At 49.2% G+C, this 27,126-nt stretch overlaps 1 protein-coding gene across 9 annotated transcripts in view; it reads left to right on the top strand.

Moving 5' to 3' along the window:
* Positions 1 to 78: 78 nt before the first annotated feature.
* SLC43A1 (solute carrier family 43 member 1) overlaps positions 79 to 27,126 on the top strand; it is a 42,390-nt gene continuing 15,342 nt past the window's right edge. For 2 of the 9 annotated variants that reach the window (XM_074401484.1, XM_074401483.1), the window contains exons 1-4: positions 12,971 to 13,818; positions 23,967 to 24,144; positions 24,237 to 24,292; positions 24,425 to 24,501. In XM_074401484.1, the coding sequence (XP_074257585.1) occupies positions 13,587 to 13,818; positions 23,967 to 24,144; positions 24,237 to 24,292; positions 24,425 to 24,501 (543 nt within the window). In that variant the 5' untranslated portion in view covers positions 12,971 to 13,586. The other 7 variants (XM_010334677.3, XM_010334680.3, XM_010334682.3 and 4 more) reach the window with 7 other exon arrangements.

Genomic DNA, 27,126 nt, shown 5'->3' with positions numbered 1-27,126 from the left:
TGCTTGGTGTTTGAGAGTAAAGAAAACAGAGAAAGAGAAAACCTCTACAAGCAGAGGGGAGACTAATGTAGTATTTTAGGACTAAGACAGGCCGGGCATGGTCGCTCGCCCTGTAATCAGCACTTTGGGAGGCTTGAGGTGGGGGTGATCATTTGCGGTCAGGAGTTCAAGACCAGCCTGGCCAACATGGCAAAACCCCATCTCTGCTAGAAATACAAAAATTAGCTGGGTGTAGTGGCATGTACCTGTAATCCCAGCTACTTAGGAGGCTGAGGCAGGAGAATTGCCTGAACCTCAGAGGCGGAGGTTGCCTGAGTCGAGATTGTGCCACTGTACCCCAACCTGGGGGTGACAGAGCAAGACTCTTATCTCAAAAAAAAAGAGAAAAAAAAAAAAAAAAAAAAAAAGGAAGACAGCTTCGGTTTGCCTGTTTTCTGCTGTTTCTTGTGTGGCCCTGAACCTGTCCTTTTTGCATGCTTTCGCTTCTTCATCTGTAAAACAGGGTTAGTCAAACACGGTTAGCCCTTTGACTATCCCTGTTTTACAGATGAGGAAGCTGAGGATTTAAGAAGCATGTTGCTTCCTTGAGGTCACACAAGCAGAGCAATAATATGGAGGCCAGACCCGACTGCTACTGCGTTTGCTATCTCACTGAGGAGCATCTTCAGAGGAATGAGCAGTTTTCAGAATGTGTAGGTCTCCAGATGGGACTGTGGTTGACACCAGTGCCACTGTGACAGCAGTACCTTCAAAGTTGGCCTTCCTGGTGAAAGAATCTGGGATGTAACTAGGTCATTGGCATAAAGGAGATAGAATAGAGGCAGTGAGTTTGGGGCTTGTGAGTGCTGGTTCAAGCCAGACTACATAACTGAGTTTCTACTGAAATTTTCTAGTAGTGTGATCTTGGGTGAGGCATTTTAACTGCTCTGTGCCTCAATTACCCCATCGTAAAATGGCAGTAAGTTTACCTACCTCTTAGGCAGTTGCAAAAATTAAACGTGTTAATAACCAAAGCACTTAGGAGAGTGCCTAGCATACATTCAGTATGCAGTAACATTAGCTTTTTTTTCATTGCTAAGTTTGGTGGGAGGTGAAGATGACAGATGTAGTGGAAAACTTCAAAGCTGTAGCTCCTCTTAGGGGTAGAGAGCAATAAACCTCTTTCCAGGTACTGAAGTGCAGATTTTGGTCAACAGGTGGCGCTGTCTGCTCATGGTCAGCCCTGCTGTGGACAATGTCACACGTTTTATCATTTGCCTATTCTTGGAAGAGAGGACAGGTGAAGAAAATCGGTATTGTGCATGCCCTCAGGTTTAGCAAGAAACATCAAGAATTCTGTTAGCCCAGAGCTGGAACATCTAGCAGGGGTGGTAGAAGTGGGGATGAGCGGTTCCAGCTGGAGGCAATGACACTTGCAAAGGCTTTGTTGAAGTGGCTTTAAGCGTGGAGGTGGAGCCTTCCAGAAAGGAGAGCTTCAGCTTCAGTGTGGCTGGGGTGCTGAGTGTGAAGAGAAGTGAAGAGCCTTGGAGGCTGGGCAGACTTAGCTCCAAAAGAGCTTCGTGAGCTGTGTTAAGGAGTGTGGATTTTCTCCTACTGAGGGCAATAGCAAACTACTGAAGAGTTTTAATCGTTCGGTGACAATGACAAGTTTGCATTTTGGTGGCTCACTCGAGCTGCCAGCCACGTAGACGGGGTAGAAGAAGGTAGATAAGGGACTAAAGGGTGATGAGGCAGGAAGCGGAGGGAAAAGAAGGGGGACGATGTGAGTGAAAGTAAATAATTTATTGAGTTGCTATTGTGTGCTCAGCTCTGTACTAAATTCTTCACGTGTATTATTTCAGCTAATTCTTCTAACAGCTACGATTGTTCCCAGGTGAAGAGGCTGAGGCTCTCAAAAGCTAGTAACTTGCCTAAAGTCGTGTAGCCTGCAAGTGGTGGAGCCAGAATTCTAACTGAGGCCACTTTTAACCACTGCTCTAGGACTGGGGGGAACGGTCCCCAGTGAGAGATGTGTCGAGTTTCATATTTCACTCAACAGTATTTATTATTGGCCTGCTACGTGCAAAGAGCTCTGGAAAGTGCTCAAAGTGAATCAGTTAGATCCCTACCCTCCATGAGCAAGCAGGGTGGGGGTGGAGTGGACAGCAAGAGGGCTGGAACACACATAAAAGGGTATAAGAAATAACAACTAGGCTGACCGGCCGTGGTGGTTACACCTTTAATCCCAGCACTTTGGGATGTCGAGGCGGGTGGATCACTTGAGGCCAGGAGTTTGAGACCAGCTTGGCCAACATGGTAAAACCCCATCTCTACTAAAAATACAAAAATTGGGCTGGGTGTGGTGGCTCATGCCTGTAATCCCAGCACTTTGGGAGACTGAGGTGGGTGGGTTACTTGAGGTCAGGAGTTTGAGACCAGCCTGGCCAACATGGTAAAACTCCGTCTCTATTAAAAATACAAAAATTAGCTGGAGGTGGTAGCGGCCACCTGTAATCCCAGCTGCTCAGGAGGCTGAGACAGGAGAATCACTTGAGCCTGGGAGGCAGAGGTTGCAGTAAGCCGAGATCTTGTCATTGCACGCTAGCCTGGGGAACAAGAGTGAAATTCCATCTAAAAAAAAAAAAAAAAAAAAAAAAAAAAGCTGGGCTGGTGGTGCACACTTGTAATCCCAGCTACTTGGGAGGCTGAGGCATAAGAATCTCTTGAACCCAGGAGGCAGAGGTTACAGAGAACTGAGATTGCGCCACTGCACTCCAGCCTGGGAGACAGAGAGACCCTGTCAAACAAAACAAAGCAAAACAATGAAGTAGGTACTTTCTGCCATAGGGAGGAGTCATAAACTGCTAGCCCTCAGGTGTATTTTTGCTTATTAGTTTTAAAAATCAGAAGATGTGTCAAAAAATAGGACGTTGCCTTCTTTTGAAATTTTGGGCTGGGAGCCGTGGCTCATACCTTTAATCCCAGCCCTTTGGGAGGGCGAGGCAGGTGGATTACCTGAGGTCAGGAGTTTGAGACTAGCCTGACCAACATGGTGAAATCCCATCTCTACTAAAAATACAAAAATTAGCCAGGCATGGTGGCATGTACCTTAATCCCAGCTACTTGGGAGGTTGAGGCAGGAGAATTGCTTGAACCCCGGAGGCGGAGGTTGCAATGAGCAGAGATCGCACCACTGCACTCCAGCCTGGGTGACAAGAGTGAAATTTCGTCTCAGAAACACAAAAAAGAAAAAAACATTTGGAAAATCTGACAACAGTCAACCTGCATTCCTGCTTGGTGTCAGCCTGATGGAAGATGGGCAGAGACTCAATTATCTGCCAAACCTCCCACCACTGGTATCTTCCCTCCCTGTCATCATCTGCTTGACCTGTAGGCATTTGGTGTGTGCCTTCTGCTCTGGGTGCCCAGATGAACTGGATGCTCTATGAGAAAACATGCTGTAAATGTTTTGTGGTAGGCAGCCTGGGAGATCACTGGGGCCTCCAGTGATCCCTTCTTCCTTGTATTCATGCCTGTGTGTAATCCTCTCCCTTGAGTGTGTACTAGACCTAGAGATTGCTTCTCATAAACAGAACAGAGCAAGGGTAATGGGATACTACTTCTAAGGTTAAATTACAAAAGAGTGTAATGTCTATCTTGGTGGTTTGCCTCTCTTGATCTTGCTCTCATTCTCTCTCTCTCTCCCTCTCTCACTGTCTTGTTCTTCCCTCCTGTTTACCCTGATGAAGCAAGCTAGCAAGCATCCATGTTGTGAGCTGACCTCTCAAGAGGCCCACGTGGTGGTAAGGAACTGAGGGGAGCCTCCAGCCAGCAAAGAACTGAAGCACTCACCACATGAGTGAGCTTGGAGGCAGATCCTTCCCCACTTGAGCTTTCAGATGACTGCAACCCTGGCCAATGCTTTGCAGGCTTGTAAGAGACCCTGAGACAGAGCACACAGTTAAGCTGCACCCTGTCTCCTCACCTAGACTGAGATAATACATGTAGTTTTAAGCCACTATATTTTGGGATAATTTGTTACTCAGTAACAGATAACCAACTCTTGCAGCTGTCTAAGACCATATTTAGTCATTTTACACTTACACCAAGAATGTGCCAGGCACCATTTTAGACCCTTGGAGTACATTAATTAACAGCACAAGTAAAGAGGCCAGGCACAATGTTCACATCTGTAATCCCAGCACTTTGGGAGCCTGAGGTGGGAGGACTGCTTGAGCCCAGGAGTTTGAGACCAGCCTGGGCAAAATAGTGAGACACCATCTCTACTAAAAAAAAATTAGCTGGGCATAGTGGCATATGCCTGTGGTGCCAGCTATTTAGGAGGCTGAGGTGGGAAGATTGCTTGAGCCCAGGAGTTTGAAGCTGCGGTGAGCCATGGTCACAAAACTGCACTCTAGCCTGGGCAACAGAACAAGACCCTGTCTCGAAAAAAAAAAAAAAAAAAAAAAAGGAAAGAAGAAAAAATCGGTAAAGGTCTTTGATTCTTGCCTTCTGGGAACTTGTATTCCAGAGGGGGATGGTTTTCCATAGCGGAAGTCTGTGTTAGCAGTGCTATTTGAAGCTCCTTCAGTATCGGGGGAAAAGGTTTTTCTTTCAGTTCTTAGACCTCTCTGAAAATCTGACAAAAGTCACAGCCTGTTTCCTGAATGCACATTGAATTTTGCTTGCAATTTTAGAGATTTTCATAAGCGTTCTTGTGGACTGACCTAAGAGGAGTCTTTTGACAAGCATTGTTTTAGGTGCTGGGGCAAAGATAGAAACTCTAAAACAGTTGTGGCCAGGCACAGTGGCTCATGCCTGTAATCCCAGCACTTTAGGAGGCCGAGGCAGGAGGATTGATTGAGGCCAAGAGTTTGAGGTCAGTCTGGGCCACATAGTGAGATGCTCATCTCTACCCACCCCCAAAAAGATGTTCAGCAGGGTGCATGAAGGAATGTATCCCATAGTCTTGGTGCTCAGGGAAGCATGTCCCAGAAAGTAATAGGTGAATGAGATTGGAAGGATGGGTAGGAATTTGTCAGGCAGGAGGCATGGTGGGTGGTGGGTTCTGTGTTAAGTGGTGAGCGGATAGTGGTGAGGAAGGTGGGCACAGGTACCTGCCCTCTGAACTGTCAGAGGAACAAATATATGATGAGTTTTCTCAAAGGGAAAGTCAGATGTTACATAGGTTACATTGCAAAAGGATTCATTGCTGGAGTCAGGCAAATTATTGCAAGAGGTCAGGCAATTATAGGAAATGACCATTAAGATCTGAAGGGCTGCCTGAGCACAGTGGCTCACATTTATAATCCTAACACTTTGGGAGGCCAAGGAGGGTGGTCATTTGAGGTCAGGAGTTCAAGACCAGCCTGGCCAACATGGTGAAAACCCACCTCTACTAAAAATACAAAAATTAGCTGGGCATGATGCTTGTGGTCCCAACTACTCTGGATGGTGAGTCAGGAGAATTTCTTGAACCCGGGAGGTGGAGGTTGCAGTGAACCGAGATAGATTCGCCACTGGACTCCAGCCTGGGCTGCAGAATGAGACTCTGTCTCAAAAAAAAAAAAAAAAAAAATCTGAAGAGGTAGTTGGCTACGCTAGTGCAGGGAATGTTCCAGGCCCAGGAAGAAATTGAGGTAGGAGAGAGCATGGAGTATTAGTGTTTGTGAAGGAGGTCACTGTGGCAACAACACAGAGGGCAGAGGGGCTAAAAGGAAGGCTGACAGCGGAGGGCGGGCCCGGATGGCACGGGATTCAGGGGCCATCGTTGGGAGTTTGTGCATTTCCCCGAGGATCACAGGAAGCCTTTCAAAGGAAGTGGCCTGATCAAAACTGCATCTCGTGTAGTCCATTCTGATGGGCTGGTGGGGTCAGGTCGGGGGATAGGATTGGGAAGACCAGGGTGGAAGGGTTGCAGAAGTCCAGGCCTGAGTGGCTGGAGATGAGAAGTCTTTACGTGGTAGAACCCACAATCTCGCTGGTAGGCTGGACATGGAGAGTGAGATGGGGAGAAAGCCTGGGATAACTTGAGCTGTGTGTCTTAAGCCACTGGGTGGAGGAGGGTGCTACTTTTATGATGCAGGGAACAATGGAGGCAGGGCAAGTTAGGGAGGGGAGGCCAGTTTCAGTCACTTGAGTTTTTTTTGAGAGGGAGGTTCGCTCTTGTTGCCCAGGCCAGAGTGCAATGGCGTGCTCTTGGCTCACCGCAATCTCTACCTCCTGGGTTCAAACGATTCTCTTACCTCAGCCTCACGAATAGCTGGGATTACAGCCATGTGCCACCATGCCCAGCTAAATTTACATTTTTAGTAGAGACGGGGTTTCTCCATGTTGGTCAGGCTGGTCTTGAACTCCTGACCTCAGTGATCCGCCTGCTTTGGCCTCCCAAAGTGCTGGGATTACAGGCGTGAGCCACTGCGCCCAGCCTATTGCATACTCTGTATTGTCTCAGAAGATCCAGTGTAATCAGCCTGTTACCTTTTCCGCTACAACCTCACACCACAGGCCCCGCATCCTACGTGCTTTGTTCACACCGGCCCTCATTCAGCTCTCTGATCATCTCCACATCCTCCTGTTGTAAGACTTTTCATTGGTTGTTTCGTTCTCTCGCGGGCTGATAAATCCTACTGATTCTGACATGGAACACTCTTAGCACAAGCATCACCCTGAAAGATTCTTCCCTGACCTCCAGTCTAGATGAAACCTGCTTCTTTAAGCATACGTTCTCATAGCACCATGTCCCTTGTCCATGATGCTTTCTGTAGATGAGGTAACACTGAATTCATCTGTGACTCTCTCCCGCGGGACTCCATGTTGTCTGAGGATAGAGTCTGTGTCTTATTCGCCATTGAATCCCTAATGCCTGACACATGCAAAGGTTGGTTTTTTTTTTTTTTTTTTTTTAATTGAGATATAACTCAAACACCATACAATTCACTCTTTTAAAGAACACAATTTAGGCTGGGTGCAGTGGCTCACACTTGTAATCTTAGCACTTTGGGAGGCAGAGGCTGGTGGAGCACTTGAGTTCAAAACTAGCCTGGGCCAGATAGTGAAAATATCTCTCTACTAAAAATACAAAAATCAGCCGGGTGTGGTAGCACATGCTTGTAGTCCCAGGTACTTGGGAGGTTGAGGCAGGAGGATTGCTTGAGCCCGGGAGGTGGAGGTGGCAGTGTGCTGAGATTGTGCCACTGCACTCCAGCCTGGGTGGACAGAGTGACACCTTGTCTCAAAAAAGTAAATGAAGTATACTATTAAGTATGTTGCATATACACAAAGTTTTATAGACATAAAAGCACACAAGTAGCTGCAGAGCCAGGGTTTAGACCTAGCCTGTCTCAGTGTCCTTGTCCACTAAGCTCTGAAGCAGCCTCTCGCCAGGAGCCCACATGACAGCCAATGCGATAATGCTGTTATACTGAACCTATGAGCAGTGTCAGGAGAACAGAGTTTAGGGAGGAATTAGTTTTGGGGCCAGGGGAGAAGGTTGATAAATCCCATTGATTCAGATATGGAAGTATGTCTTAGAGTCTTTTCCTCTTCTCTGTTTTTTTTTATTATTTTATTTATTTAGAGACAAAGTCTTGCCCTGTTGCCTCAGGTGGAGTGCAGTGGCACAATCTCAGCTCACTGCAACCTCTGCCTCCCAGGCTCAAGCGATTTTCCCACCTCAGCCTGCTGAGTAGGTGGGACTACAGGCATGTGCCACCACTCCTGGCTAATTTTTTTGCTTGTTCTGTATTTTTTGTAGAGACGGGGTTTTGCCATGTTGCCCAGGCTAGTCTTGAATTCCTGGGCTCAAGAGATCTGCCCGAGTTGGCGTCCTGAAGTGTTGGGATTATAGACCTGAGCCACCATGCCTGGTCTATTTTTTTTTTTTAATTATTTTAAATGTGAACTATTTTTGTCTGTTTCTTCTTCTCCTTTGTTTTTTCTTTATTTCTAAATAAAACACAAAAAAACAAAAAAACAGGATACATGTGCAGAGTGTGCAGGTTTGTCGTGTAGGTGTGCGTGTGCCATGGTGGTTTGCTGCACCTACTGACCCATCCCTAAGTTCCCTCCCCTCACCTCCACCCCCAACAGACCCTGGTTTGTGTGTTGTTCCCCTCTCTGTGTCCATGTGTTCTCGATGTTTAACTCCCACTTATGAGCAAGAACATGCAGTGTTTGGTTTTCTGTTCCTGTGTTAATTTGCTAAAAATGATGGCTTCTGGCTTCATCCATGTCCCTGAAAAGAACATGATCTTATTCCTGTTTTTTTTTTTTTTTGAGACAGAGTTTCGCTCTTGTTGCCCAGGCTGGAGTGCAATGGCGTAATCTTGGCTCACCACAACCTCCACCTCCCAGGTTCAAGTGATCCTCCTGCCTCAGCCTCCCAAGTAGGTGGGATGTGCCACCACACCCAGCTAATTTTGTATTTTTAGTAGAGACAGAGTTTCTCCACATTGGTCAGGTTGGTCTCTAACTCCCAACGTCAGATGATCAGCCCGCCTTGGCCTCCCAAAATGCTGGGATTACAGGTGTGAGCCATCGCACCTGGCCTCATTCCTTTTTGTGGCTGCAAAATGTGAACTATTACAGTGACGTCCTAACTGCTTTAACGTCTCTGTCCTTTCCATATCCTCCATTCATTAAACTCAAAAACCTGACAATAACTCTCCCCTTCATTAAAAACAAAACCAAAAGAAAACAAAATCTGACCTGGTATGGTGGCTCATGCCTGTAATCCCAGCACTTTGGGAGGCCGAGGTGGGTGGATCACGAGATCAAGAGATCGAGACTATCCTGGCCAACATGGTGAAACCCCATCTCTACTAAAAATACAGAAGTTAGCTGGGCGTGGTGGCGCGTGCCTGTCGTCCCAGCTACTCCAGAGGCTGAGGCAGGAGAATCACTTGAACCAGTGAGGTGGAGGTTGCAGTGAGCTGAGATTGCGCCACTGCACTCCAGCCTGAGGACAAGAGCGAGACTCGATCTCAAAAACAAAAACAAAACAAAACAAAACAAAAACAGGCATTTCCTGTTACCTACCTCACAAGATTGAAAGTCTTGAAAGTCCTTGGCCTCCCAAAGGTCATTCCAAACTGACCCTAGCCTACCTTTTCAGCTTCATTTTCCACCACTCTCATTTATTCAGCAAATATTGGCTGCAAGCTTATTAGGCACCAGGCCCTGTGATAGGCAGCAGGCACACAAATTTCCTACCACGTGGTGGTTCCTGCAAGAGATGTATATCTCACGGGGTGAGATGGAAGCAGAAAACTAGGCTGATTATTTTAGATCACTGTGGGGGCTTCCATAGAGGTCAGCAGAGTGTTTAGGGGTGGGTATGTGGACAAGGCCCTGAATCCAGCCTAGGGTAGAGCTTCCAGTGAGAAGTGAAACTTGAGCTGAGTTGTGAAAGATGAATACATTAGAAATGAAGAAAGAGGCTGGGCGCAGTGGCTCACACCTGCAATCCCAACACTTTGAGCGGCCAAGGTGGGCAGATCACGTGAGGCCAGGAGTTCAAGACCAGCCCGGCCAACATGGTGAAACCCCGTCTCTACTTAAAAAATAATAATAATAATACAAAAATTAGTTGGGCGCGGTAGTGCATACCTGTAATCCCAGCTACTTGGACGGCTGAGGCATGAGAATTGCTTGAACCTGGGAGGCAGAGGTTGCAATGAACTGAGATTGTGCCATTGCACTTCAACCTGGGCAACAGAGCTATAATCTGTCGCAAAAAAAAAAAAAAAAAAAAAAAAAAAAAAAAAAAAAAAAAAAGAAGGAAATCTGTCATTTTCACAAGAAGTAATAGCAGGTGCAAAGACTGGGAGGTGTGAAAAGAGCTGGCTGACTCTTCATTGTGCATGTGCTGGGTGCCCCATAGGTGCTGGGTGCTGTTCTGGGTGCTGGGATACACAGCAATGAATGAACATACCAAATGAAGCCTGTGTCCTCATGTAGCAGTCCAACCCCATGGAAATGTGGGTTGGGATGAGGAAGAGTGAGTGTTCCAGCCATGGGTGTCCACGGACCACTAGACTCTCATGGGAAGGGTCCATGAAAACCCTGAAATGTGAATGTCAATGAGTGTGTGTGTCCATGGTCCCACAAGCATTTTCACAGAGAGTGGATTAATAACTTCTTTATTATTTTCCTGTTTATTTTGAGACAGGGTTTCTGTCACCCAGCTGGAGTGCAGTGGCAAGATCTTGGCTCATCCAGCCTCTACTTTCCGGGCTCAGGGGATCATCCTACCTCAGCCTCCCCAGTAGCTGGGACTACAGGCACATACCACCATGCCAGTTAAATTTTTTGTAGAAACAGGGGTCTCACTATGTTGACCAGGCTGGTCTTGAACTCCTGTGCTTAAGTGATCCTCCCGCCTCAGCCTCTCAAAGTGTTGAGATTACAGGCATGAGCCACCGCACCCACTGTCTTTTGTATTCTCAAAGGGATCCATGACCCTCCTAGCTTAGAAAGTTCACTCGAGGGCCTCCTGTGCTGAGCTGAGGAGTTTGGCCTTGATCTGGAAGTTTTGGGAGCCAGTATAGCATTTTAAAACATTAAACCATCAGAGCCTGACATGTGCTTTGGTCAGTGAGAACTCCTTGTGCCTTTCCCACCGTTAAGCCTTTGCTCTTGCTGCTTTCCCTCCGGGAGGAATGGGAATGGCAGCACTTAAATGCCAGGCTGACCTGACTCTGCATCCTACCTCTAGCCTTGCTCCAGCTGAAAGCCTACAGTTTTCTCCCTCTGTGAAAGTTATGGGGTTTAAGTGAGACCATGGTGTCTTGAGGAATTGGTAACAATATTTTTATTTTGGAAAGTGCCCAGTGTATAGTAGCCATTAGTTCCTCTCTTGGCTCATCTGTTTCCTTTTATCTGAGGTCTTCTTGGAGCTTTCTGTTTTGTTTTGTTTTGTTTTGTTTTTGAGACAGTCTCACTCTGTCACCCAGTCTGGAGCGCAGTGGCATGATCTTGGCTCACTGCAGCCTCCATCTCACCAGCTCAAGTGATCTTTCCACCTCAGTCTGCCCGGTAGCTGAGACTGCAGGTGCAGGCTACCATGCCTGGCTAATTTTTTGTAGAGATGGGGTTTCACCATGTTGTCCAGGTGGATCTCAAACTCCTGAGCTCAAGTGATCCTCCTGCCTTGGCCTCCAAAGTGCTGGGATTACAGGCATAAACCACCACGCCTGACCACAAGTATCACTCTTTTTTAAAAATTTATTTTAAGTTCTGGGGTACACGTGCAGGATGTGCAGGTTTGTTACATAGGTAAATGTGTGCCATGATGGTTTATTGCACCTATCAACCCATCACCTGGGTATTAAGCCCAGCATACATAAGCAGTATCATTCTTAACACATGATTAAACTCACATGTAATGAGTTTACTTCTCATTACTCCACACCATAGTAGTCTATTTTACAAATGAGGACACTGAGGCTCAGGGAGGCTGAGAGATTTACCTGGAATCAATCAATTATTGATCTGGAAGCATCCGATCGCCAGGTGTCTGACATGACAGCACCAACAATGAACATTATGCTTACTGTGCCAAATCCTATTCTCAGCATTTTACCTGCATCACAATCCTGATTCCTTTGGGCAGTTAGGTAGGTTCCATTTTACCCGAATTCAGGGAGGAGGAAGATGAGACTCGGAGAGGTAACTTGTCCTAGGTAACCCAGGGTAGTCAGTTGAAAAGTCAAGACTCAGACCTCGATCTGACTAACTCCAGAGAAACCCATGTCATTCTGCCTCTCGGAAAACACTGCTCCCAACTGCACAGTTCAAAACCCCACCCAAGCCGGCCCTGAATCACTGTCGGTCGGCTGAAGCCCAGTCGCACTTTGTTTTGACCAAGAATACAGAGGGCGCTGCCTGACCTTAGTCTGGGGGCTTGGGGGAGAAGATGGGGGTCTAGGGTGGAAATGTAGGTGCTGGGGCTGTGCCAGAGGGAGAGTGTCCGGGACCAGCGGGCGAGTCACGTGCGTGTGAAACTCGACCTAAGGGGAGGGGAAGGGGAGGGAGCCCCCGCCCCCACCTCGGGGCGCAGCTCCGGACGCGAGTAAATACAACTATCAACTCCGCAGATCCGCTTCATCCAAGCCCAGCCTCGCAGACCTCTGGCGCCCGGCGGGTTCCCAGTTCCCCCTCTTCTTCCGAGGGGACAGCGGAGGCGAGGCCACCGGGCTGTCAGGCTGAAGCTCCGTGGCCGCCGGGTCCCGCACGCGAAGACCCCAGGGCGGGCGCGGCTCAGGGTAGGGCCCCCAGGACTCCGGACGCGCCGCCAAAGTCTTGCGCTTCCCAAGGCGTCCGCTGCTGCTGGCTATTCCTTTGCCGACCGGAGGTGAGCAGCGTGGACGGGGAGGTGGGGCGCGGAGGGTCCCCCGGCAGTGCGTCCGCTGAAAGCCACCGAGGCCGGCTCCCGCCAACACTCCGAGGCTTCCCAAGGAAAGCTCGGTACTTGCGCCCGTGGTCCTTCGGCACAGGGTCCCGTCTCGCCAAGCGTGTCCTTCCTTCTTTTCTCCGTCCCCTCCGACTCTTCTCCTCCTCCCGGGCCCGGCTCGCTGCACTTCCTCTGGTTAGAGCTGCACTTTTGCCAGAGTTCAGCGAGCTCTGCGAGCACCTGAACCAAAGCCCCATTTCACAGATGAGAATACCGAGGCCCCCTGGAAGTAGTGGCTCGTGCTTCCTCCCCTCGCTCTGGGTCTTCCCTGCCCTCCTCCTCTCCGCCTTCCTCGGTCTCACCCGGGTTGTCGCTCCCTGCCCCCGCGCCGCCTGCGTTCCCTCTCCTCCCGCCTGGGCTGCAGCGGCCGCGGCGGGGGGAGCTGGGGCTCCTTCCCTCCCTCTAGTAAACACACCCGCCCGCCAGCCCATCCGCCACCACTGCCCTTATAAAGTCAGCAGCCACCAGACTTCCTGCTGCAGTCCGAGCCCCCTCCCGGGGCCAGAGGGGGTAGGTGAGTTCCGAGGTACAAAGCCTGGTGCCCTGTGCCCTGCGGAGTGAGTGAGGGGCACGCGGGGCGGAGGGGACCGGTGAGAGCCCGTTCTGGGTCTTCCTCCACGTGGCAGCTGTTGGCTTGGCCCGAGAGACTGTAGGGTCGTAGGTCACCTGATGTGGAAACGGGGAGGACTTGCTGCCGCCCGGCCCCAGAGGGGAGGAGAGGTCTTGGAGGGGCAACTGGAAGGTGGGGGTGGTAGGCTAGCCTTGAACTTGCCCTTCCTCCTCCTGCCAGCTTTTAGGGGTCTTTCCTGGCGCGAGAGTCCGGGAATGGGCCAGCGGTGCTTCAGAGCGCGCTCTGCCCCTTGCTGTCCCCTGGAGACCTGGGCGAATGCGGACTTGCCCCCCCAGCAGCTCTGCCCTGCGCGCTCTGGCCTGGGTGGGAGAACCCGGCAGCGCGCCAGGAAGCTGCAGCGCGCGTACAGGACCTTCCTTGTTTCCGATAGTGGCGCAGCGGGAACCCTGTGCCGCGTGCACCTCTGGCACTGCTAGTGCGCGCAAAGCCAGCTCTGTGGCACCGGCTGGGGAAGCCCAGGGCTCTATGGGGGCTCCATGAAGGTCCTCTCGCGGGTTGGCCTGAGGGGTCTCTGGTGCCACCATGATGCAGGACCCCTCCCAGGGGCCACTGGGGGGCCCTTCGCCCAGTGCTCTGTTTCTGTGCAGGCTCTCGGCCAGCATGGCCCCCACGCTGCAGCAGGCATACCGGAGGCGCTGGTGGATGGCCGGCACTGCCGTGCTGGAGAACCTCTTCTTCTCCGCTGTGCTCCTGGGCTGGGGCTCCCTGCTGATCATGCTGAAGAACGAGGGCTTCTATTCCAACCTGTGCCCAGGTATGCCTGAAAATGGGCTGGGTGGGCTAGGGGGAGGGATGGCAAAGGGGTAGGTGAAAGTCCGAGAATACCAGGTGGCCAGGTGGACCAGAAAGCAGGGTTGACAGTTGGACAGCCTCGCTTTTAGACCTCTTCAAATTTCAAGAAGAGAATGGGTGGCACTCTGCCCACTCTACCTCATTTATCCAATCCAGTGGTCACTGAATGCCAGGTGTCCTGCTGAGTATCCAGACCCTGGGACTAATAGGCAGAGTCCTAAGCCTCTGAGAGCCTCAGGCCTAGAGCTCTTGGAAGAAATGCTGCACCTAGCTGGGAGAGGAATTTCTTAATAGGGCTGCCATAAGGCAAGGGAGAGCTGCACGAAGTGGAGTATGAATGTAAAGGGCCCCACACTTCCCTTTTCAGGACCTGGGAGCCCCCAGGTTTTCAAATTACTCATTTGCACAAAGTTAAATTGCCTTATTTCCTCTAGGATAGCATTTTGGAGGATCTCTGGTTTCCACTTCAATCACCTTGCCTGAGTGGCTTGGAAACTGGGAGTAGGAATTGTAACACTCTTTGGGAGCCATAACTACAGCCACAAGCTGTCTGAAGCTGCCTTGGGGCAGGGTGTTAGCCCACTTGGTGTCTGGGGCTTGTATCTGAGGGGTGTCTTCCTATTCTGGGAAGGGGAGAGCTGTGCTGACAAGCTCCACCTAAGGAGCTGGGTGGAAGTGGAATTTAGCTCTCCTCCTCTCTTTTTATCCCCCTTTCCCAACTTCTGTTGTGGAGTAAGCTTGGAAGGAAGGCTAGCTTGGATTTGAATCTCAGCTTCCACCACTTTTATCAGTTGGTGACTTCAGTGAATTCCTCAAACATGGAGCTTCAGTTGCCTAGTCTTCAGAATGGGAATAATAATAGTATCAATTCCATGGGAGTGCTGTGAGAATCTACAGTGCTTAATAAATGTTAGTGTCCTTCTGGTTCCTCCTGGCTTCTCATTTCAACTCCTTGCTGCACAGCACCTGATGTGGCTACGGAAGAAAACCAATTCCTTGCGGGGGTGGAGATGGGGAGGTCTTGATCACTGCTCTAAACGGCAGGTGCTCCACCCCAGGATCTGCCCCATCCAGCCTGGGTTATCGGTAAAGAAGCAGTAGGTGGCACCAAGAGATGGTGACTCGCCCATGCCTCCTGGCCCCAATTTTGGGGTGATAGGGGCTGGAGGAGGTGGGGTTGGCAGCCAGCCTGGGATAACTGGGTGGGTCGGGAAGAAGAGGCCTGAGATGAAATGATATACATACCAAGATGGCTGCAAGAACAAAGTGGGAGGGTGATTAGGGACCCACGTGATACCTAAGTCCCCTGTGAGTTTATCCTGGAGATAGGAGAGAACCTGCTTGCCCTTGATGCCTGACACTGCCCCCATGTAACTTCTTTTTATTTTGAGACAAAGTCTCGCTCTGTTGCCCGGGCTGGAGTGCGTTGGTATGATCTTGGTTCACTGTAACCTTCTACTGGGTTCAAGCAAGCATGCCTGGCTGATTTTTGTATTTTCAGTAGAGACAGCCTTTCACCGTGTTGGCCAGGCTGGTCTCGAACTCCTGACCTCAAGTGACCCACCCTCCTCGGCCTCCACAGTGCTGGGATTATAGACATGAGCCACCATGCCTGGCCTACCCCTTGTGTAACTTCTTCCAGCCTTCCCCACCTGCTGCTGGTGGCATTTCTTTAAAAGCAACTTGAAGATTAATTTACATCATACATTTTGATGAGGTCTGACAAATTACATGCCTCACTACCCACCAGAAAGTATTTAGAACCTTTCTATCACCTCCCAAAACTCCTGCTTCCCTTTTGAGGGCTCATCTCTCCAGCTGCACTTTTAAATATGAAAAATATGTAAAACAGTTTTATTAAGATGTAATTTCCATGCCCTACAAATCACCCATTTAAAGTATATGATTTAACGATTTTAGTATATTCAGAGTAGTGCAACCATCACCAGAGTCAATTTCAAAACATTTTCTTTATCCCCAAAAGTAACTCTGTTCTGATTAGCAGTACTCACTACCCTTATCCCCACCTCCACCCGCAAGCACCGGGCAACCTCATCGATTTCCTGTTGGGGCTTTGCCTGTGATAAAAGTTAGATTTACTTATTCTGAATATTTCATTGAAATGGAATCTTGTAATATGTAGCCTTTTGTGATTGGCTTCTTTCACTTAGCATAATGTTTTCCGGGTTCATCCTTGTAGCACGTATCAGGATTTCTTTTTATTGCTGAATAATACTCCACTGTATGGATCAACCACCATTCTATTTACCCATTTGTCATTGATGGCTGCTTGCGTTGTTTCCACATTTTGGCTATTATGAATAATGGTCTGGCTGGGTGTGATGGCTCGTCTATAATCCAAGCTTATTTCAAGGCCAAGGTAGGAAGGTCACTTGAGGCCAGGAGTTTGAATCTTCAGTGAGCTACGATTGTGCCACTGCATTCTGGCCTGGCCCACAGAGTGAGACCCAACTGTGTGTCTCTTTTGGGGTTTTTGTTTGTTTGTTTCGAGACAGGGTCTCACTCTGTGACCCAAACTGGAGGACAGTGGCACAGTCACAGTTTACTACAGCTTCAACCTCCTGGGCTCAAGCGATCCTCCCACCTCAGCCTCTAGAATAGCTGGGACTCCAGACCTGCATCACCACATCCAGCTAATTTTAAACACTTTTTGTAGACATTGGGTCTCACTATGTTGCCCAGACTGGTCTTGAACTCCTGGGCTCAAGTGATCCTCTCTCCAGGGCCTCCCAAAGTGTTGGGATTACAAGTGTGAGCCACTGTGCCTGGACCTCATACAAGTTTTTAATGTGGATTTATGTTTTCTTTTTCTTAGGTATTGCTAGGTCTGTCATAAGGGTAACTATGTTTAACATTTTGAGGAGCTACCAAATTGTTTTCCAAAGTGGGTGCACTATTTTACATTCTTTTAGATTTTTTTTTGAAACAGAGTTTTGCTCTTGTTGTCCAGGCTGGCGTGTAATGGCATGATCTTGGCTCACTGCAACTTCCGCCTACTGGGTTGAAGCGATTCTCCTGCTTCAGCCTCTCGAGTAGCTGGGATTACAAGTGCCCACCACCGCACCCAGCTAATTTGGTATTTTTAGTAGAGACGGGGTTTCTCCATGTAGGTCAGGCTGGTCTCAAACTCCCAACCTCAGCTGATCGGGCTGCCTTGGCCTCCCAAAGTTCTGGGATTACAGGCCTGAGCCACCATGCCCAGCCACAACAGTTTTTAACATCGAAGTCCAATTTATCTATGTTTTTCTTTTGCCATTTGTGTTTTGGTGTCATGTTTAAGGAACTATTGCCTAATCTCAGGTCACAAAGATTTACACCTCTGTTTTCTTAGAGTTTTGTAGTTTTAGGTCTTATAGTTAGATCCTTGATACATTTTGAATTAATTTTGTGTATTGTAGAAGATATTTACCTGATGTTGTAAGTTGCCCAGAAGTGGGTGTGCTTCTAAACCTGGCTGTTAGGGATTACTAGAGGTGACCAAAGTGAATTTCTTTCCTTTTCTCGGAATTTCTTTTCCTTCCTCTCTCCCTCCCTCCCTCCCTCCCTCTCTCTCTCTTTCTTTCCTTCTTTCCTTCTCTTTCTTTCAACAGAGTCTCTGTCACCCAAGCTGGAGTGCAATGGCGCAATCTTGGCTCACTGCAACCTCTGCCTCCTGGGTTCAAGAAGTTCTCCTGCCTCAGCCTCCTGAGTATCTGGTATTTCAGAAGTGTACCAGCATGCCTGGCTAATTTTTGTATTTTTAGTAAAGATGGGGTCTCACTTGTTGGCCACGCTGTTCTGGAACTCCTGGCCTCAAGTGATCCATCTGCCTCTGCCTCTGCCTCCCAAAGTGCTGGGATTATAGGCGTGAGCCACCACACCCAACCCTTTTCTCAGAATTTATTTGTTGATTTTTTGTTTTATTTTGTTTTTGAGACAGGGCCTCAATCTCTCACCCAGGGGGAGTGCAGTGGTGTGATCATTGCTGCAGCCTCAAACTTCTGGACTCACGTGATCTTCCCACCTCAGCCTTCTGAGTAGCTAGGACTACAAGCCTGTGCCTCCATGCCTGGCTAATTTTTTAATTTTCCGGGACTTATTTGTCCATTCTTGGAAAGTAGGGTACAACATGCCTATCTCTGCCTACCTCTCTTCCCTTCAAGGGACCCCAGCCTAAATCCTTGAGGCTGTCAGGCTGACTATGGGTGCTGTTCCCTGATCTGCCACCATCATGGTGCCTGATCAAAAGTGCTTGCTTTCAGGCCGGGTGCAGTCAAGTCTGTAATCCTAGCACTTCGGGAGGCCGAGATGGGCGGACCACCTGAGGTTAAGAGTTTGAGACTAGCCTGGCCAACATGGCGAAACCCTGTCGCTACTAAAAATACAAAAATTAGCTGGGCATGGTTAGGCCTGCCTATAATCCCAGCTACCTGGGAGGCTGAGGCAGGAGAATCGCTTGAACCTGGGAGGGGGAGGTCGCGGTGAGCTGAGATCATGCCATTTCACTCCAACCTGGGCCACAGAGTGAGACTTTGTCTCAAAAAAAAAAAAAAGTGCCCATTTTCTGCTTTTTGGGACTTTATTCACTGTGGGTGTCAGTCTTCCTCTGTAGTGTCCCAAGAACACAGAATCAGACCAGGAATCTGTGTCACCACAGTGTGTGAAAAGAGGCAGGCTTCCAACTCTGCTATGTGCTGCTGGCTGACTGGAACCAGTTACTTAATTTTCTTAATACCTCAATTACCCCGTACGTATCATTTGGGCACTTATGCTGGCTATAGAGTAGTTAATTCTGAGAAAGCGCTAACGGAGCCTCTGTTTCTCAGAATTTAGGCAGAGGCGTTTCAGTTAATCACAAACCGTATCTAGCAGAAGTGCCCAAAGATAACAAATTGCTAAAGTTCTCTAGGCATTTACTGTTAGTGGTTAGTTAGTCCTCACTCTGAATCTGTGATACAGGTGTCATTATTAACCCTTTTATATAAGAGAAACCTGAAGCTCAGAGATGCCAAGTAACTTGTGCAAGGTCACAAAGCCAGTAAATAAAGGGCAGAGTAAAGATTCGGTTTCACATCGGACCCCAGAATCTTTCTGCTGGGACTCATGGGAATAGTGTGGATGTCGCCGACTTCCAATGGCCCAGGGCTCTCCTGGAGGAATCCAGCCATAGACAAGACACCAGCTAGAGCCCAATCCTAAGGTATTTCTTGTTTGTTTGTTTTGGAGATAGGGTCTCACTCTGTCACCAGGCTGGAGTACAGTGGCATGATCAGTGCTCACTGCAACCCTGACCTCCCAGGCTCAAGCAATCCTCCCACTTCAGCCTCCTGAGTAGCTTGGATTACAGGTGCACACAACCACATCTGGCTAATTTTAAGATTTTAATTAATTGATTAATTAATTAATCAATTAATTTTTTTGAGATAGAGTATCACTTTGTCACCCAGGCTGGAGTACAATGGTGTGGTCTCAGCTCATTGCAGTCTCTGCCTCCCAGGTTCAAGTGATCCTGCCATCTCAGCCTCTCTAGTAGCAAGGACTACAGGTGTGCACCACTATGCTCAGCTAATTTTTTTGTTTTTTGTTTTTTAGACAGAGTCTCCCTCTTTTGTCAGGTTGGAGTGCTATGGCGTGATCTTTGCTCACTGCAACCTTTGCCTCTTGGGTTCAAACAATTCTCCTGCCTCAGCCTCCCGAGTAGCTGGGACTACAGGTGTGAGCCACCACACCCTGCTAATTTTTGTATTTTTAGTAGAGACGGAGTTTCATCATGTTGGCCAGGTGATCCACCTGACTTTGTAATTCGCCTGCCTCAGCCTCCCAAAGTGCTGGGATTACAGGTGTCTTCCACTGCACCCGGTCACTCACCTAATGTTTTTATTTTTTGTATAGATGGGGTCTCGCTATGTTGCCAGAGCTCAAACTCCTGGACTCAAGCAATCCTCCTGTCTTGGCCTCCCAAAGTGCTTGGATTACAGGCATGAGCCACCACACCTGGCCCCTAAGGTGTTTTTGTGGAATGTGACCATGCCAGTGGCAGGAAAAGGAAGCATCGTGGGGTGAGGAAGGAACACTAAGCAGGGAGACGAAGATAATGGGATCATTTTGTAAGTGTTTGCTGTGTGGCAGTTCTCAGAGTCACCTCTCACGTGACTGAGACCACTGTCCCCATTTCCCAGATGGGATCATGGAGCCTCAGAAAGTTTCTGCAGCACAGCTAGTGGAGTTGAATTTGAACCCAGCTCTCCTAGACTCCAGAGGGTAATGCTTCACAACCATCCCATTTTCTGGTGTCTCCTAGACCTAGTCATTTGCAATTCACCTTCATTATTTTACCATTTCTATGTGCCATAGCTACTGTTATTTACTTAATAATTCATTTTGAATCAGTCTACTTAAAAAAAATATAGCTTTGCTGGTCGCGGTGCCTCATGCCTGTAATCCCAGCATTTTGGGAGGTCGAGGTGGGCTGATCGTGAGGTCAAGAGATCGAGACCATCCTGACCAACATGGTGAAACCCCGTCTCTACTAAAATACAAAAAAATTTAGCTAGGTGTGGTGGCGCATGCCTGTAGTCCCTGCTACTCGGGAGGCTGAGGCAGGAGAATTGCTTGAACACGGGAGGTGGAGGTTGCAGTGAGTTGAGATTGCGCCACTGCACTCCAGCCTGGTGACAGAGCAAGACTCTGTCTCAAAAAAAAAAAAAAAAAGAAAAAAAAATATATATATATATATACACACACACACACATATATGGCTTCATTCTAAGATGTAATATTCTTGGAATCTTGGGTTTGCTGTACTCACCCCCACATATTATACATATACATATATGTCGCTATACATACATATGTACATATATACATGTATGGTTTTTTGTTTGTTTTTTTACATGGAGTCTTGCTCTGTAGTCCAGGCTGGAGTACACTGGTGTGATCTCGGCTCACTGCAACCTCCACCTCCCGGGTTCAAGCAATTCTTTTGCCTCAGCCTCCTGAGTAGCTGAGATTACAGGTGCCCAACACCACTCCAGCCTAATTTTTGTATTTTTAGTAGAGACAGGGTTTCACCATGTTGGCCAGGCTGGTCTTGAACTCCTGACCTCAAGTGATCCGCATGCCTTGGGTTCCCAAAGTACTGGGATCATAGGTGTGAGCCACTGCACCTTGCTAATGTATGTTTTTAATACACATTCAAATAACAAATAACTATAAAACCTCAAAAACTGTTCCATGTTACTTCCTGAACCCATCTTGAGTGCCCACATAGTGTGCATACCACATGTTGGCAAACACTGCTTTTCCTGGCCTCCAAGCCCAGCTTGATCACTGTCCCACCCTATGCTGCACTTTATTTGTCTATAAAACTTGGCGGGGGGGTTGATGCCAAAGACCTTTTCTGTTGTAATTAACATGGACATTGGTCTAAGACATCTTGATATCTTTGGGCTGGCTCCCCTCTTAGTTCAGAATTTGGATTTTATTCAATTCCCCAGAGTGATCAAGCCTCATGAACGTACTCATTGGTCAAACTCATAAAAGCCTGATCAATAAAACAGGAGTGAATGTATTAATTGACACTAAATCATTAGCAGTTCACTGGGCTGGATTCTTCATCAGTAGGAGAACCCATGTCCTTGCTGACACTGACATGTGCTTGAGAAACTTGCTAAGCTTACTGGCCCATGTAACACAGGGGCCCTTTGGTGCAATGGAAAACTGTTGACTTTGGAGATTATCTTGAGTTTGAATCTGAGCCTGCCTGTAAGAAGCTGGGTAACTGAATTGCTTTGCTTCTTGGACCCTTACCATTTATAAAATGGGGACCATTGCACTCACCTTGTAGGGTTGTTACAAGGGTTAAATGGGATTCTCTATAGAAAATACTGGCACAAAGTAGGTGTTAATTTGCACACTAGTGGGACTGTTTGTGATGGAAATTGTCATTCGATTATCAAAGACTCAGGAGCAGGAACAGTGTCTAATTCAGGGACTGCCAATGGAAATGCCAGTTGGGGCCAGGCATTTGCTAATAATTGGGTAAAGCAGGGCAGGTGTAGGATAGCAAATGTCTGGGAATTAAAAGAGAGGTGAAGACTTGTCTGCCCTTGAGAAGGCAAGCCCTGGCAAAAAGGGGTGGCCTCCACTCAGCTACCACCATGCCCAGATCTTCTGACTTTTTAAAGAGAAGCAAGAAATCTGGATTTTTATGTGATTACTCCGGATTTTAAACTGGCACTCAATTATAATTTGCAACACTGTAACACTACCAGCTGAAGAAGACTCTCCATTGCCCAGGACAGTTCTTTCCCTGGCTGATCAGCACTCAGGATCTTCCAGGCCTTTATGTTCTTCCTCGTGTTAACACACAGATCCCTTTACACTTACTCTTCTGCCGCCTGCATGCCCTTTGGATACGTAAAGTCAGGGGTCATTTTCACCACTGAGGGCAGATATCCTATACCACTCTCTACTATCCAGGCATTATCACATCCTCCTCTTGGTTATTTTGTTTTATTTTGCTTTTTTTTCTTTTTGAGACAGACCCTTACCCTGTCACCCAGGATGGAGTGTAATGGTGTGATCATGGCTCACTGCAGCCTCGACCCCCTGGGCTCGAGCAATCCTCCCACCTCAGCCTCCTGGATAGCTGGAACTAAAGGCATGCATCACCATGCCCAGCTAAATTTTTATTTATTTATTTATTTGTAAAGACAGGGTTTCCCAGCGTTTCCTAGGTTGATCTTGAACTCCTGGGCTCAAGCGATGCACCCACCTTGACCTGACAAAGTCCTGGAATTACAGGTGTGAGCTACTGCACCTGGCCTGGTTTGTTCTTTTGGCAGCACCTGTTACTCTAGAGCTGAGAACTTCCTTTCTCATGCATTGTGGGATGCCCAGCTCCTAGAGTACGTGCTTACCACGTGACCCACCAGGAAGGTCAGCTACCCCTTCGTCAGATCCTTCAGGAGCACTTTCTCTGGGCCAGGCACTGTGCAAAGCTCTTTGTTTACTGTCTCCAATTGTTTATTGTCTCCAATTTAATCCTCCTAAGGAGGTTGTGGGTTAGGCATTCTCTGTTCCGGTTTACACACAAGGAGCCTTAGGCTCAAAGGGAGGAAGTTCCTTGGTCAAGGCTGTACAGCTAGTAAAGGCTGGTGGTGGGAAATCAGACCCTGGTCTGCCTACCTGCCCCAGGTGCACCCTGAGGTTGCCCTTGGCAATGCTGCCAAGTGACAAATTGGAGGCCTAGGGGCAGCCACCTCATGACTCGCTGCTCAGCGAGTAACAACCCTTTGTCTCCTATCACTAGCTTTTCTGCTGAACTTGTCACAACTCCAAGCTGGCAGTTTACCATAAGGACAAGTCCTCCAGGTGGACTTCTAGAGGGGACTGGAGGGCAGTGCCTGGTCCTCATTCTGTGCCTCGGCTTCATCACCTGGGGAACGGGATACTTTAACTGACTCATGGGGCTATTGTGTTTAGAACAGGGCCTGGAACATAGTTATGTGCTCAATAAGTATTAGTTATTATTATTTTCCCAGACTATCATTTATTGGGAAAGCTTCCTCTAAGTTTTAGCGAATTCTTTTTAAATTTCTTTTTTTATTTAGAGATGGGGTTTTACCATGTTGTCCAAGCTGGTCTCAAACTTGTTGGCTCAAGTGATCTGCCTGTCTCAAGCCTCCCAAAGTGATGAGATTACAGGCAGGAACTACCACGCCGGGCCATTTTAGTGAATTCTTATTACAGCCATTAGAGCACCACTCACTGCCTTTGCCTTTGCCTCTAGATATGGGGGCGCTTCTTGTTGGGGGTCCACAACCCCCTAAGCTTGGACACTGAGTGCATATTACAACTTGGGAAATATCTCATTTATGTCCAGTATCTCATTTGAGCTAGTTGAAGCCTCGGGCTGTGTGCGTGCAAGACTCTCCCAGGGTCAGGTACGAACTGCTGCCATTTCTGGAGCAGCCTCATCAGAGGAGACGTGACTCTAGGGTACTCTGGCATGGGATTTGAAAGGAGGCCCCCTGACCCCGGGCTGCTCTCTCCCGTGCCCAGCTGTTCCTGCTGTCATGTGCTGAGCCCTCCCTTCCCCCTCCTCAGCTGAGAACAGCACCAACACCACCCAGGATGAGCAGCACAGGTGGCTGGGCTGTGGCCAGCAGGACAAGATGCTCAACCTGGGCTTCACCATTGGTTCCTTCGTGCTCAGCGCCACGACCCTGCCACTGGGGATCCTCATGGACCGCTTTGGCCCCCGACCCATGCGGCTGGTTGGCAGGTGAAGGGGCTGGGCTGTGGCTGAACTGGAGGATAGGGACCCTGCTGCAGGGGGAGGGGAGGCTGGGTGCTCACTTCTCCGTGTCTCCACAGTGCCTGCTTCGCTGCATCCTGCACACTCATGGCCCTGGCCTCCCGGGACGTTGAAGGTGAGCTGTCTGTCCTCTTGTGGCCCCACAAGAAAAAAGTGGGTGGAATGAAGGTGGATGTTTACCCCAGCTCCTGCCCTTGGCATTCCACAGCTCCCCAAATGCCCTCATCTGCCCCTCTCCCCCTTCCAGTTCTGTCTCCGTTGATATTCCTGGCGCTGTCCCTAAATGGCTTTGGTGGCATCTGCCTAACGTTCACTTCACTCACGGTGAGTGTTACAGGACTGGCCTGGTGGCAGGGTTCCCCTGAATGGGGTGGGGGCAGAGTGAGTGGGCTGGGGGAGGGGCCTGTGGCTGCAGATCACTAGATCAAGTGCATGTGTGAGAAACTGTGCAAGTGGCTGCGAAGGGCGGGTATAAGGTTGTGTGTGTGTGTGGATGAGGCTGTGTGTGTGTGGATGTACAGAGCCCATGAATGTCTGCGAAGCTCTGTTCTAGCTACTGGTGTACAGCACAATCAGGACTGATCATGCCATCCTCCATGCCGGAGGTTACATTTCCGGGGTGAGGGGGGCACAGACAACCCAATAAACAAGTAAACTCATAAATTATGTCAGTAGTCGTAGATGCTGGGAAGAAAATAAAACTGGGTAACCTGATAGTGAGGGGGAGGAAGCAGCTGGAGACAGCGTGTGTACGCCTGCCATGTCTTGAGAGAGTGGGTGTGTGACCCTGTCTCTGTGAAAGCCATGAGTTCATAGGTGTGTTTGTGAGCGTACCAAGTTGGACCATATGAAATTATCGACACCTCGCCGCGCTTGATTATAAAAACGGCTTTTGCACATGGCTTGACCTATTACATGTGTGTGAGTTGTGTATGTGTGTTGCTCTAAGTTTGTATATATGTGAGTGTGTAAAAGCGTTAAAGGATTCGGAGTGTCAGGAGGGTGGAGGGGAAGGTTCGTGGCTGGGCTAGCTCGGACTGTTTATCTCCGAGAAGGGCTGCCTGACTAGGTGGTTTTGGCCGAATTTCACCTCGCCCCAGCAGCCGCCTTTAATTCCAACCAGGGACATTTCACAACTCTGAAGGAAGGAAGCGGATCCCTTTCTCCCCGCCCCTCTGCGCAGCCCCTTCTCCCTGCTGTGCGACTTGGCCCAGAGCCCTAAATCCCTTCTCCCCGGGGCTTGACCTCAGACCCTCCCCGGCGGCCTGGTGGGGCGTGGCCAGCGGCTCCTCCCTGCTACGGCCCTGCCTCCTGTAATCTCCAGCCAATGGCAGGGCCCGGCGCCGTCCCCGCCCCTCAACCCCTCCCCCTCCCTCTGGCCGGCCCCGCCCCCTGGGCCCCTGCGCTTGGCCCAGACTTGGACCAGGACATCCCGTGCTGCGTCCTGCGGGCCCAGCTGCTGTTGCCACGCGCGCTGCAAGGCTGCCAGCCCAGGGTTAGCCGGCCGGCCTCGCCCCACCCATGGTGCTGGGTGGAGACAGCGTCCGTGGCCCCCTGGAGGGGAGAGGGCTCTGCCCCTCTCCAGATTTGGCACCCTTCCCTGGCGTCCTTGGCTGCCTCACAGATGCAGAGTGCCAGGGAAACCTCTGCCTAAGTGGGTAGAGGTTTTTCCTGAGCCACTTCGCGGGGGAGGGGAAAGGAGAATTTAGTTATTTGTGTTTAAACACATTTTTTTTTCTTTTTTTTTTGAGACGGAGCCTCGCTCTGTTTCCCCGGCTAGAGTGCAGTGGCGCGATCTCGGCTCACTGCGACCTCCACCTCCCAGGTTCAAGCAATTCGCCTGCCTCGGCCTCCTAAGCAGCTGGGATTACAGGCGCACGGCGCTACACCCGGCTGATGTTTTGTATTTCAGTAGAGACAGGCTTTCACTGTGTTGCCCAGGCTGGTGGCGAACTCCTGAGCTCAGGCAATCCACCTGCCTCAGTCTCCCAAAGTGTTTGGATTACAGGCATGAGCCACCGCACCTGGCCTAAACACCTTCTTTACCAGAGCTGTTGAGGTTTCCCTTCAGGGTCTCAGTTTCCCCTTCTGTTGAGTGGATTTAAGCTTTGTACAGCTCCTAAGGTCTTTCCCAGCTGTGGGATCTAGTGACCTGGGGAGGATGGTGGGGCCAGAGGAGGGTATGTGTGTGTAAAGGGCATCCTGACTTTGCCTTCCCCTGCCCTGAGGGCCTGGCAGAGGCAGGTGAGCAGAACACATGATCAATTAATTCTCTCCTGGTGGGGGTTCTGGTCCTGCTCTGTGTCAGAGCCACCTCCTCTGGAGACCTGGTCAGCCCCCACTCCGTTCCCTCCCTTATTCCCACCCTCACCTCCCAGGACATGATTGGTCCTGATTAAGCAGAAACTCCGCCAAGAGGGTTAAGAGGAACGGCCTGTTACCAGGACACAGCCATGGCCACAGCCTTGGATTAGGGCTGGGACAGTCACAATGTGGAGAAAGTCATTCATGTGCTCTGTGACCTTCCGTACACTTTTTCTCCCTGGGTCTCAATTTTCTCATCTAAAATGGATTGGAACAAGATCAGTGTTTCATTTTTTTCTTTTCTTTCTTTCTTTCTTTCTTTTTTTTTTTTTTTTTTTTTGAGACATAGTCTCAGGCTAAAGTGCAGTGGCATGATCTCGGCTCACTGCAACCTCCACCTCCCGGGTTCAAGCAATTCTCTTGCCTCAGCTTCCAGAGTAGCTGGATTACAGTCACCCGCCACCACACCCAGCTAATTTTTTATTTTTGGTAGAGATGGGGTTTCACCATGTTGGCCAGGTGGTCTTGAACTTTTGACCTCAAGCTACCCACTGACCTCGGCCTCCCGAAGTGCTGGGGTTACAGGTGTGAGCCACTGCACCCAGCCAAGATCAGTGTTTCTTAAACACCTATTCCATGCGTTGT

Source organism: Saimiri boliviensis, chromosome 6 (assembly GCF_048565385.1).
Source record: "Saimiri boliviensis isolate mSaiBol1 chromosome 6, mSaiBol1.pri, whole genome shotgun sequence".
In the NCBI taxonomy this organism is placed as follows: domain Eukaryota; kingdom Metazoa; phylum Chordata; class Mammalia; order Primates; family Cebidae; genus Saimiri; species Saimiri boliviensis.
The sequence above is the reverse complement of the archived record's forward strand: the minus strand, read 5'-3'. Positions and strand labels throughout refer to the sequence as shown.